Raw genomic sequence first — 13,297 nt, forward strand, 5'->3', positions numbered from 1 at the left:
TTGTTATTGGAAAGTGGATCTATATGAATAAGATTTTATTGACTTGAATTACAGTCAAGCTATTTTTTTTTAGGGCTACTCGTTTATAGCAAAAGGAGTAGCCTGAGTTCTTCTCCCATCATCTTGGTTCTTGCTGATTCAACTTGCCACAGCCTGGCAGGGAGGGTTTGAGCTTTAAGGCACCACGGAAAGGGAAACAATTGTGCCGGATTTGCAACACAAAACAAAACAGAAGCACTGTTGTAAAACAAGATTCAGCACAATTATTCATTTTAATCATTTCTCATTTTCGTGATTGTCGGAGGCTAAATTTGTAATTTTAAGTAAAACCTGATAACTTGCAGAACTCTGAGCGCCACGTCTAGTATTCAGATTTTTCAGTCATTTTGGGTACGATTTAGGCAAACTGCTCTACATAAGCAGCTGTCAGTTAAGCGCTGCAAATGGATGGAAAAGAGTGTAACACATTAGCAAGATTCACAGACGGGGCAAGATGACATATCTGCTAACACTGGAGGCACTGAAACACATTTCAAACTGGCACAGGCTCTCTTCACTAATGGGACACTTTCAGCCCACACCACAGAATAGCTGTTGGACACAATGTGTCATAATGATGCTGCTCCCTGTCACTGAACGTGTTGATCGGTTGTAATGCTCCTGTTATTGTGTGCTAGCGACATCTCTGTCCACCCCTCAGATCTTCCTGTACGACTGCACCGAGGTGTCCCCGTTCTCGCTGCTCTTCTTTGGAGGAGACATCACTATCCAGAAAGACGAGGGTCAGGAGACCATCGCAGTGGACCAGTGGATTGTCTTCAGATCGCCAGCACGCATCGCTCACCTTGTCAAGGTGCAGCGACACACACTCAACACACTGAGAACAACTACGCTGCCATGAATTCATCTTAATCGAACCTCTGTTTCATGTGTGTTCCACAGAGTTTAAAAAAAGAGCTGGATTCCCTGTTACAAGATAAAATCAGTAATCCAGCTCCCGTGGACTGGGAAAACCGTCAGTCTAAAGACTGTGCTGTCATCACAGCCATCATAGACCTCATCACTACCCAGGAGAAGCCTTCTGGCAGCAGTAAGGGCTACGGCAGGACATGGGAATCTGCCCCGAGAGGACAGCACGTTTACTTCGATGACGACGACGACGATGATGATTAGATTATGCCAGGCATTTGGCTGGCAATGCAGAAAGGAGCTTTGTTGATGAGGTGCTGCATCCTTGGACACAGTGGATAGTTGGAATATTTATGATAACCAGCTGGCCTCAGCTTGGTAGTGCTCTCTGGGTGCTGCTGAAGGCCAAACACAGAGGGCCAGTGCACTGAAAAATGAAAATGTTCTGCACTCAAACCAGTCCCTTTTTTCCTTTTACACTTTATTTTGCAAGGACCAACCCATCATTAGATACACTTAGTAGCTGTTTTGTTTAATTCTGGTTTGGATAAGTCTCCCTTCTTTTTTTTTTTCCTCAAGTAACCACTTAATGGCTTGTGCAATAAATAAGTGTAAGTAAAATTGTATTGCTTAGTTTAATCTACGTTAATCGTTTTAGCTGTCAAGCCATAGCCATAATTTTACCCTGAAATGTTGCCACTTTTATGACCGTAGACATAATCTGTTCTGGGACTGGAGAACCAAATTTGTTCTGATATTTGAGAGACCGCCTGGGTAACATCTGGTGTTGCATTGAGCTGATGGCTCTGATTAGTCTGCACTTGAATGATTAATTTATCATCTCAAATGTCACTGCAGGAATAATCTCCCAGAAAGAATCATCACTCAAGATAGACTCCAAGTGATTTAGCTTTTATTAAAGGCTGATTAAAATATACTTTTTTTTTTTTTCAGTATAAATCTGTATTTACCAAAACATACAGGTTGCATTTATGGCTGTTTTACATATTTACATATACACAAATGATTTACAATGCTCGCAAGAAGAGGAAATGATTGCAACAAAAATCTGTTCAAGCTTCAGTGTGTGGATTCATCTAGCTCAGTTTCCCTGAGTACAAATGCAAAGTTGAGTCTGGTGACTCGGTGTCCATCCAGATGAGTGCCCTGCCTTCTCCTGCCAGACCTCAGTCTGCGTCGGTCAACAGTTTTGGTTATCATCTGAGTGGCTTCCAGAGCAGTGGGCTTGATAGATGGTGTTATCAGCATCCTCTAGCCAAGTCATTAATTTCCTTTAGCTGGGCAACACTGAAAAGATGACTCACAGTGGACAATCACATTAAAAGCAGAGCCAGGCAGGGCCGCTCAGCTCTTCCCATCAGCGTCACAAATATAAATCCTTGAAGGGGTGTTTATACGTGGCCCTACCTTTGGCTGGCGTCAAGTGTGTTATATTTCTGGCTGTCCACTGAGTGGATGGGGAGAGTAATCGTAATTGTGACACAAATGTAAAGTCTGATTCATGATGGTTACATTAGCCGGTGACAAACGGCAAGGTAGAGGACAGATACTTGGCCCTTCTCCTTAACCCATGGATGACACAAGCCATCGCTCCTCCTTGATGACTGTAATTTGTAACTTTGTCCAATCAGTTATGATTGTTATATTTACACAAAGTGCCTCGGATTTCAGACAAATGGCGTTTATATATACTGTATACATATATTCTGAGGCTCAGAATACAACATCTACTTTGATCTAATATTTTCATAGGGGTACTTGCACACTCACAGGAGTTTGTACACTGTAAAGAAGATGCTAATCGCACCATCTTGCCTTATTATCGCTTTCGCAATCAGTATCGTCATAAGTCATGTTGTTACTGGTGAAGCTCTTCGTCACATGGCCTGAGCCTCATTAACGGAGCGCTCACCAGGCTGCTGTCGATTTCTCACTAATTGGTCTACTTTACCTCCTGCAGTGGAGCTGTACTCACTACACTGCATGCCACTTATAAAAGAATACATTTGAAAAAGAACGTGTATAAATTTCACACCAACAGTTATGTGGCAGGGTGTTGAAAGCAGTGGGTTTTGGCTGTGGGTGTGAAGTTTCCCAAACAGCCAAGGAATTAATCAGTGTGACAGATCCCACTGTTAAGCCACCCCACCCACACAGGGACCAATCACCAATTAAGGAAATCTGTTCCTCCTTTGTGTTTGTTCTAAACAGTCTGAAACCCAACAGGGGCCTGATGTTTCGTGGATGCTGACCTGGATAATGGCTTCATCTTTATCCCACTGTAAGGATCCAGCAGCCATGTGTCTTCAACTGGCAGGTTACAGATGCTGCCCGAACTCAGTTGTCAGGGTTCAATGCTTAAAAAGGCAGGTCACTGGTGTGTAAAAGGGTCCGTGTCAGTTTGGGAAATCCTGTGGTTTTAGCAGCCAGCTTATCATCCTGTCACACGTTAGTCTCTAGTCCCTGCAGGCGATTCATCCTCTGCATGTTGCGTTCAATGGTGGCCTTGCAAGTGATTCGTTCGGCGCACTCTGCTGGGAACCATCCCCTCTCACCGTCGCGCAGTCGCTCGCCTTCATACCAGCCTTAGAGGAGAAAACAAGAGTCACGTGAAAAGCAGAAAATTAACTGTGGGTTGCCTTTACTGTAGTCTCGTCGTTTTGACGCTGCGTGCAACATGAAAGCTGGTTGCTATGGTCACCAAAAGTGAAATGACCTCTGGCTTCCATGCTTTTGAAAAGATGTAAAACTTCAAGCACACATCAGGTCCATTATGTTGAAGAGATACACAGCGAAAGAAGAAAAGAGCAAATTAAAGTGCAGGATGAAAGGAAGGGATTGAGACAGGAAGATGGAAAATAAGAGGAATATTAAAGACAGTGAATGCAGCCACATGATGAGGAAAATGGAAGGCCTAACGTACCGTCTTGTACAAACTGTGAGACCAGCACCACATCGGCCACCTGCAGAGACAACTCATCAGGCTGCTTAGCTGTGTAAGTTCTGATCACCTCCAACTGGTCGACTTCTGGTAGAACAGAGACACGCTTCCATGAATCAGCTCAGATGAATCTCTTAATTAAAAAGTCATTTATTTTGAAGTTGCAATGAGAAGAAAAGAAAAAAAACCTGTTACACTGTATAACCACAAGGTGGTGCAATAGGCTCACTGCAGAGTGTCCGTGGCAACTTACCAGGTCTGTCCTGACTCTTCTTATTGTTCACATTCTGGCCCAGAGCACTCACCCATCGAGCTCGCTCATTCCTAAAAGCACATGAGAAGGCACAAAACATATTTTAATAGACTCTTCTGGCACTTCAAATTCTTAATCCTGTCTAGCTTTTCTTTAACTCCCAAAACTCAGACTGCAGGTGGTGCCCGCCACTTAATTTATGCTTGAAGGAGCTACTTTTGACAAACTACTTTTGACAACACCTGAAGCTGGAAAGAACAAAACCTGTTGACGTAAATAAATTAGTTTGTTGCCAAGCAGGTTTCATGTTCCCTCCCCTCTCTCTGTCATCAGTCACTGAGAGAACAGAGGTGTGTTTTCAGCCTGAGAGAACGGAGGAGAACGAGCACAAAGGCTGATTCTCAGGAGAGGACAGACCTGCTTTTACTTTCTCGCTGTCTCTTGTGCAAGTTTCATCAGGAAACAAAGTAGGTGGAGTCGCACATATCAGATTCTCTGAAACCACATCTCATTTCACCTGCTCTGAAGGATTTAGGAAGAGCAACAAAGGGAGGGATAAAGGGCTGAGGCTGGGGGGGGGTCAGGAAATTAACCAGAGGGGGTTTATTGAGACCCTCTGTGACTCAGCACTGCTAGACTGCTCCATGCACAGCACAATCAGTGACTGCGAGAGGTGGCTGTGTGTCCTCGCATGGGCCTCAAATGGACCTCCACAGACAAGACCAATGACTCAGACCTCATTACTGCGTTCCAAATGTCCTTATCCCATGCAGACCACAAAGGCTGTGAAATATTGCACCATGTCATTCCTCAGTAACTAACATAATGAAAGAAAATCCCTGTAGGCTTCACTAAGCACTACTGTGAATAAACTCATCAATTTAGGAGGCCGTCGTTGTGCCCACATTTCAATAACTGCCAAAGTGCAAACTTTGGATTTGACTGATGAATTTTGCAATCAATTGATATCTATCAGACCTATCACCTCTGGTATATCCGGTAGGAAAATAGTCACTTACCAGTGAAGTCAATCTTTAAATATTCAGAAAAGGGGCAATTAAAGCCAAATAACTCAAACCTCAGCTTAAATTTGCTTTGTGACCTGCATAAACTGACAAAATTTAGTAAGAAAGTGTGTTCTAGATGTTAGATTGTAACGGTTTACGTGTCTAAAATGATTTATACCCTCCGTCAGAGACAACTTTGCCAACACTGCAGTCAAAAAGTTTTTACAATTGCTAATTTGTCTTTTTATGACAACCCCTCAGGCCATTTCTGCATTTCTGATGAAGGTCTTGCTGGAATGTGCTTGATATTTTTTCCTCCAGAAATGTTGTGCTGTGAAAGGGTCACTCCATTCTCACACAGATGTAGACATGGAAATGGTTCAAATGTCTCATTAGCATCTAAGTTTGAGCGATCTCTTGTTTATGTTATTTCCAGCCAGAATACACATACTGCTTTTTTTTAAAATTACACTTCAAATCAAATTTTGGCATGGGTAAGAATAATCCTGGGCTGAACTTCGCATGTGGTATTCAGCTGAATTCATATGTAACAATGTTCTGGGTTCCTTATCAGCTCTAAATGTGTAAATTCTTCACATTCACTGGAGCTGCTCTGTGGGAAAAGCAGCTGTTAGTTGTTGCTCTTGACAGCTGGACATTCATGCCAACAGTCAGATACATGTGCGCATACAACACACTCAATCATGACAGTCGCATTCTCACGTCAAAACAGCTGAAATACTTGGATCCGATATATGGAGCACAGGCATTAGCAGAGAACATATGTGTGAGACATACTTTGGCTTGTGAGGTATGTGCTTAAATAGCAGGTGCTTGCCCTCTTCCCCTCTAAATAACAACAGGCCTGTGCAGGATCAGTCTATTCATTGTAGTAAAGCTTCCGCCGACTTAAACCATTTATCCAAAGAAACAAGAGAATGCCAGGAACCATAAATCCATTGTTGAAGGTTTGCGTTTCACCTCTGAGTAGAACAAAGTCTCGCTGCCGGAGTGTGAAGCCTCTTTCACACAAGCAGATAAAGAGTGACGACAGTCTCTCTCCAACCTTCCTTCCTTCCTCTGACAACTTAAAATCACCTCCAAGCCACTGGCTTTCATCTCATTTCTGTTTCACCTCTTTATCTTCCCTCATATCGGTTTGTTTACTTTAAGACGACTTCATCTCTTGTTTCAGCCTTCCACAGCACACTATTTGGGTGCGATTCCTACTTTTCAGGCAAACACACGGCGTATCTCTGCTCGGAATGAAGCAGTCTGGGAAATTCCCAGGCAGAGGGAACGATTCCTTTCTGCAGCGTTCACATTATCTCATAAACGAAAGCAGACAAGAGGAAGAAAAACCAAAAACAATGCAACGTGCAAAAGAAGCAGACTCCCTCCTCTGGATTTGTGCTTTTATGTAATGTGTCCTGCTTTGTGTTGAAGCTGCATATCTGACTAACAGTTCTGTTTTGCTGCAGACCTCTGTAGCTGCTCTGTTCCACTAACAGAGACATGCTGTTCGCTGTGTCTGGACTGGATAAAGCAGCAAGGTCATGGGGAAGACATGCAAACACTGAACAAAAAGACTCCCAGAAAGGAAGAGGACATAGACATAGACTCATAATTTAAAAGACGGTCAGAGCACTATGTGCCATGTGCCATCTCCAGTCCAGCCATCTAGGAGAATTCTTGATGTGTCACCCCACTGTTAAGTTCAAAGCTCACCCTTTTATATGGTTGCTTCTGAGACTTTGAAACATGATAACACAGACACAGGTACGGCAACAGCTTAAAGGTCAACAAGTGGAAGTGAAAGCAGAATCTCTCGCACTGACAAAACCAGAAAAGGTGATTTCCACTGTATCATTTCCAAAAAAAAAAACATACCCGCCTTCAGTCAGAATGTGTGGAATTTCACATTCGAACTTGACATGATCTGCACTTAAAGTCAGTGGTGAAGTGAACAATACAGGCAGGTGTACACACAGGAGCCTGTTGTTTTTCAGTGCAGCTTTCTTACTTTCTCGACCTTTTCACTTATTAACAGAGAAATCCTGCACTTTTGTGGTCTGACCCGTGACAGCAAAATCTAATCAGCTGTTTACTGTGTTCTTTTTTTAAATACAAACTAGATAATGTGACAGTCATGCAAACTGTGCCATCTACATTTGCGATTATTTGATTAGGATTTGTCTTAACAGTTAGTCTCTTAAAGATCCCATGATACGTGAGAGATCTTTGCCTCCTTAGTTTCCTCTAAAAACAGAATACAGAGAGGGTTGCTTGCCTACCAAATAACCTGATTTGCTCTGATTGGTCTGTTCCAATGACCTGTCAGGTCCCACCCACAATTCAGCATCTTTCCCACTGAAATTCACAATATGAGGCAACACAATTACATATAAAACACCTAATTTGACCTGATGTAGAGTTTGTCTGCTCCTTCTCCATCTCGGCCCTGCTATATGTGTTCAGTGCTGTTTGTCTACCAAAATGAATTTCACGAAACTCACCAACTTATTGAATGAATTGACTTGCTTGGCTGACTGTTTATCAAAATAAGCATTTTGAAGATTATTTCCTTGGGTGACTTGGAGATATTTTGTTGAATTATCAAAAATGTTAAGTTGCTTAATCTCTATTCAAAACTATTCTTAGTAGTAACAACATTACAGAGGACAGGTAGTAACCTGTCCTGACCAGACCCAGTTAGTCCACTCTGCTTCATTGATGTCTTAAAGAGGCTGCTAATGTAACAACACTTCATGTTGTGTCTTTTTGAGTTAGATCTCTATATTAAGTTGAATGGCTGGACGAAAAGGAAATTATTCTTTGGTCATCAAAAACAAAGCGCAGACACTGGCAGCTTTCTACAAGATGAGACATGGCGATGAGAAACAATTGGGGGACATGAAGTAGAAGAAGGGAGGAGGTTATAGTCGTGGGAAACAGTCCGCTAAGCAAAGGACTGTTGCTACGCAACATCCTAAACAAAGCCCAGAAAGCACTGTAATACTGGACAGTTGCCAGGTTTCCCCCACTCACCGTAGCTCATTCAGTACTCACTGAGACACCCACGCACACAGAAATCCCCAACCCCCATACTTCTCAAATAAATGATGGTTTGAGCCTTTTGGTGCTCCTGTTCAGAAATAATAGACAATTTATTAGGGGGAAAAAAAATCCCATATAAGTGAATGGATGGAATGCTCAGAGCTCAAGTGTAAATTACATTACACAGAATATAAAAGGCACCAAGAGAGGAGAAAACCCCCCCCTCCGAAAAAGGTTTTTAGCCCTGAATCCACAGTTTTCACATCAAAGGCATCATTCTTTCATCAAACTGGGAACATGTGTCACCACTCTTACAAGGTAACTTTGGAAAAACAACAGACAAACACTAAACTGGAAGTCTCACCTTAAACAGCTCCATAGACTCAATAATATCCAATATTACTGTTTTTTTTTCTGTTTTTAAGTCGGTGCTGCAGGGTCCTTTTCACAACTCCTTAAAGACTTCATTCCTTATAGTTGTAATTTTACCACGATAACATTCTTTATTAGTAGAAATGACATATTAAGAAATCTTTAACTTAGTTTGCACCAAACTCAAGATAACCAAATTCAAGATACATTAAAATCTTTAGAAAGTCTCAAAATCATTATCGGTGCTAATGCTGGATGTGCAGCGCAGATGCACATCAATTCATTCCTTTCAAAAACTAATTTCAGATATCCAAAACTTGGAAGAATAATTTTACTTTTGCTGCCATTCGGGGGGTTATGAATTTGAAAAATCCACAACCACATTCTTATTCTTATTGAATAATCTGGATTCCTGGAATATGCTTCCTCATTGAATTGTGATATTTTTAATATATTATGAACCAAATGTATTAGAATTTTTTGGTTGTCTGAGTTACTTCGTTATATATTCAGTTGATCACTTTAACCTTTTTCTATTGTCTTGTTGGTAAAATAATTATACACTCATGACCTCATACACTGATGTCATAAAGGCTTCAATCTCCACACATCAAATCCTTATCCAGAGTTTTATCGAAAAAACATTTTCCACTAAGCATCAGGCGAGGAAGGATAGTGTTAATTGGAAGAATTAATCGCGCATATATCAATCTACTTGTGTGGAAGCTTGTAATTCCCAGTGTGTACAACAGCAAAAACCATTGTTACTTGGAATATACATTTGTATTGACAGACTGTCGAAATGAGTCAGCACAGGACGCCCATCTCTCTCGAGTCTCTCTTGAACGAGAATTAAGCCCTTTGCAAAGAGAGTGAAGTCCTGAGCACCATCAAAAAGAACCATCAGAAAGAAAACAAGAACCTACAAAAAAACATCGATGGTCTTCGCAAAAAACTTGAGTGCTCTCAAAAGAAGAGCAAAACGGATCGGCAGATCCAAAACGAGGTGTTGCTCAATGAGAACGAGGCCCTCCGCAAAAATGCTAACATCCTTCAAAGTAAAAACGAGGTCCTGCAGAAAGACATTGGGGACCTCAACATACTTTGCAAAGATGTCGATAAACTGCAAAGTGAAAAAAAGAGCCTGAGCAATGACATCGACATCCTTGACATACTTTTCAGACACACGCAGAAGGAGAAAATGGACTTGCAGAAAGATAAAGATACCTTGGAACAAGACATCGAAGACATGACCAAGAAAAGTAATGCAGCAGGAAAATGTTTCTGACCAAAATCGAAGAGATTTTAGAGCTGAAGAAAAGGGTGAGAGAAGGAGAGAAAACCCTGAAAGAACTCAACAAGCTCATTGAAGAACAAGCCTGGAGGCTTCAAGGTTGTTTCCAATTCTCCAGTAACATGGAACGCAGCTGTCGTATGATGGCAAAAGAAAACCAGTCACTGCACCAACAAAAGGCTACCCTGTTCCAAAATCTTGAGCAGTCAAACAAGCAGTTGAGGTTGGTTTATGCTAACAAGGAAGCCATTACAAAACAGGAACAAGTCCTGAAGGAGAAATTACAACAGCTCCAAAATATTGTTGCATTTCTAAAAGACTTAGAAGGCAAATATGGATAAAGACAAATGGATAAAGAAAATGAGAAACTCAGAAATGATGCAGTGTTCCTCGAGGAAGAACTTGCGGTCAGCAGGCAGCCGTGCATTAGCATAAGTAACACTGGGACAAAAGATGAGGCCGTACAAGTAAAAACCCAAGAGCTCCAAAAGGTTTTGGAAGAACTCAAAATCTTGGGAGGCAGATGCGGGGAGCTCAGGAAACGTGTCGATCCACCAACAAACGCAGGCTCCAGAGGCACAGCTCGACAAAGTCAACAAGTGTTTGGGCACTGGTGAGGAAGCCACCGGAAAGCACCCACGAGTTCCGAAATATTTTGGAGGAGTTAGAAAACTTAGGAGGTATATATGACGCAATGCGGAAAGCAAACAAGACGCTTCATCAACAAAAATCAGGCCCTAGCCATCAACTTGACCAGCTCAACAAGCAAAACCAAGGAAAGCCTAAGAAAATATCAAAAGGCTTCTGGAAGAGATTCAAAAAGTTTTAAAGTTTTAGCCTACCCGCCCTAAATTTATACACATATGATTTAGGAAATGCTGTAACTATTAGCCTAAAAATTTATTGTTGTGTTGTTGTAAATGTATTGCTTAAAAAAAAAAAAAAACTTTAAAATTACTAAGAAAAACTACGATAGATAAATGGCATCTTGTGTTTCCTTGTTAACTGTCGAACCTGAATATGACTTAGGTCTTTGTGTGGTGGCTTTGACACATTTTTCTGACCAACCACTATGAAATGACTCAAATCATACACACACACACACCATTGCAACTCAACCAAGGGATCAACGTGCTACTAAAGAAGAGAGTCTTGGTGTTTTGCACAATTCCCAGTACACAGAGGAGACAACTGGACAGCAGGTCCATGTCATTATCTGAAGTCTGAGCAGAACATTCAGTGATATCACTCACACGGGCCGATATCAGACATGCTTTTTCTTCTCCTGCAGTTTGTCAAGCGTTTCACTGAGTAAGCGTGTGAGTATTTCTGTTGCGTTTCAGCAATTTTTGTCAACCGATTAATGAACATAATATTCAACAGGTTATCAAGTTTATTAGTGTATTGTTTAATCTGTAAAGTTTGAGGAAAACAATCAGTTTTCCTTAAACATTCCAGAAAGTATTATATGATAATATAATCTGAGTGGGAAGTTATTAGAAAAACGGCTGCTGATCCTGCGGAATAATTCAGACTGTTGTGTTTCAGTTATGCTGAACACCTGCACACATGCTGAGCTGTCATGAAGCTGCAGTCTCTGAATCTCTGCCTTGCTCTTCTACACTACTTCAAATTTGTGATACTTGCATCAAGTATATTTTTAGCTCTTATGAGTTAAAAGTATCTGAACGAACATCACATGTACTTATGAAGCAAATCCTCAAAGCAAAATGCTAGAATATGGCACTGCAGACATTTAAAGGCCCCTCCAAATCTGAGGCCATGATTCTCAACTAGAAAAGGGTGGAGTGCTCATGAGCAACAGGTGAGAGATGAACAGACAGATTGAGCCTTAGTCAGCAGTAACAAGGGCGTTGCTCCGGTCCGTTGTGGTGAAGAGGGAGCTGATCTGAAAGGCAAAGCTTCAGATTATCTGGTCCTTCCACATTTCAGCCCTCAACTATGGTCACAAGATTTGGGTAGTGACTGAAAGAAAGAAACTGGTGATACGAGTGGCTAGAATGAGATTCCAGCGGAGGGTGGCTGGGCTTGAGGATCTCACACATCAGGGGGGAGCTTGAAATAAAACTGCTGCTCTTTTACATCAGGAGTCAGTTGAGGTGGTTCAATCCTCTCATTATGATCCCTCCTCATAGCTTCCCTCTGTTAGTAATTTGGAGGAGGTCCAGAGCAGACCCAGAACTCGCTGGAGATATTATATAAGTAATCCTTATTGCCAAGGTATGCCTCAGGATCCCCCAGGAGGAGCTTCAGAGTGTCACTAGGCCCTAGAGACTAGGGAGAGGGAAGTCTGGGTTTCCCTCCTGGACATGTTGTCTCCATGATCCGATCTCAGAGAAGAGATGGAAAATGGACAAATGGATGGATGTTTTATACAGTGGATTTCTCCACCACACAAAACACCGTCTACAGTGGAAAAATCACAGCTTCTGTATAAAGAGTACAGTGAGACATTATCCAACTACATATAGATGGCAGGGCGACAGGCTTTGACTGAAAGAAAACCCTCTATAACAAAGCCTTGAACTAGAACTGTGTGTGTGTGTTAGCATTAGTGTATGTGAACAAATATGAAGGCTGTACAGCGGATTCTTTTTGTTTGTGTGGGTAATGTAATCTGAACAAAAAGGATTTTTAAACCAGTTAGTAGTGATTTTAGGTCTAAGAAAAACAGTTGCTGTCCTCAGATAAGCTCAACAAAACAATTATATGGTTCAGTCAGTCTCTTTCACAGTGTGACTGAATAATGGAATAATAGACTTATTTTCTCAGGTCACATAAACAACATTAGTTAGTGGGGCTCAGGCTCCGTCTTCTGAATAAATGTAACACAATATCCCTGTGACTTGCAGTGCTGCAAAAAGATACCATGAAATAAGAGCTAAAGATAAGAGGGAGGGGCTTTCTTCAAGTTAAAAGGAAACCGAGGCATATAATAATGGAGTGGAAATCTGACCTAAGCGTTTTTACCACAGAGACAAGTACTCAGACTCAGCTGAATCCAACATATCCAACCCAAACCGTAAGAGTATTCTTGAGCAACATTATGCAAGTAAAAGCATGCAGAAGCAATATTACATCAGAGGACAAAATGATTAATTGTGGCTTAACATCATGACTTTGAATCTGTAACTGAAAAGCAAGATAAACAAAACCAGCAAGATAAGGATAAAACACTCACAGCAGCTCTGTTCCAAGGATCATGTGCACCTTTTCACCGGAGTGGTTGCTACGGAAACACAGTCGGAAGAGATGGTTGGCACTGGCTTGCCGCGAGCTCAGCATGCTGGTCGTGGTTTTGACTGGTGACAAGTTGAGCTCCTCGGGCTGACAGCTGCCCACCCAGATCTGATCCCTCAGAGCGTAGTCAATCACGGTGTAACTCTCCTCACTGACGGTAAAAACAAAGGCAGAACGAAATT

At 41.7% G+C, this 13,297-nt stretch overlaps 2 protein-coding genes across 3 annotated transcripts in view; one reads left to right on the plus strand and one right to left on the minus strand.

Moving 5' to 3' along the window:
* dhx36 (DEAH (Asp-Glu-Ala-His) box polypeptide 36) overlaps positions 1 to 1,846 on the plus strand; it is a 23,200-nt gene extending 21,354 nt beyond the window's left edge. The window contains exons 25-26 of the mRNA XM_072392324.1: positions 701 to 853; positions 943 to 1,846. Coding sequence (XP_072248425.1) covers positions 701 to 853; positions 943 to 1,173 — 384 coding nt within the window. The 3' untranslated portion in view covers positions 1,174 to 1,846. The remainder of the gene's footprint in view (positions 1 to 700; positions 854 to 942) is intronic.
* The window catches only part of LOC140314214 (rho guanine nucleotide exchange factor 26-like), a 27,372-nt gene continuing 15,875 nt past the window's right edge, over positions 1,801 to 13,297 (minus strand). The window contains exons 12-16 of one of the 2 annotated variants that reach the window (XR_011917126.1): positions 13,057 to 13,266; positions 4,125 to 4,195; positions 3,854 to 3,958; positions 2,701 to 3,515; positions 1,801 to 2,657 (exon numbers count right to left, since the gene is read on the minus strand). Coding sequence is in view for 1 of the 2 variants with exons in the window: in XM_072392325.1 (XP_072248426.1) it covers positions 3,373 to 3,515; positions 3,854 to 3,958; positions 4,125 to 4,195; positions 13,057 to 13,266 (529 nt within the window). In the remaining variant the exon portion in view is untranslated. Of the gene's footprint in view, positions 3,516 to 3,853; positions 3,959 to 4,124; positions 4,196 to 13,056; positions 13,267 to 13,297 lie in introns of both variants that reach the window. The other variant, XM_072392325.1, reaches the window with a different exon arrangement.

This window comes from Leuresthes tenuis, unplaced genomic scaffold (genome assembly GCF_036924035.1).
Source record: "Leuresthes tenuis unplaced genomic scaffold, fLeuTen1.0.hap1 SCAF_9, whole genome shotgun sequence".
Taxonomy (NCBI): domain Eukaryota; kingdom Metazoa; phylum Chordata; class Actinopteri; order Atheriniformes; family Atherinopsidae; genus Leuresthes; species Leuresthes tenuis.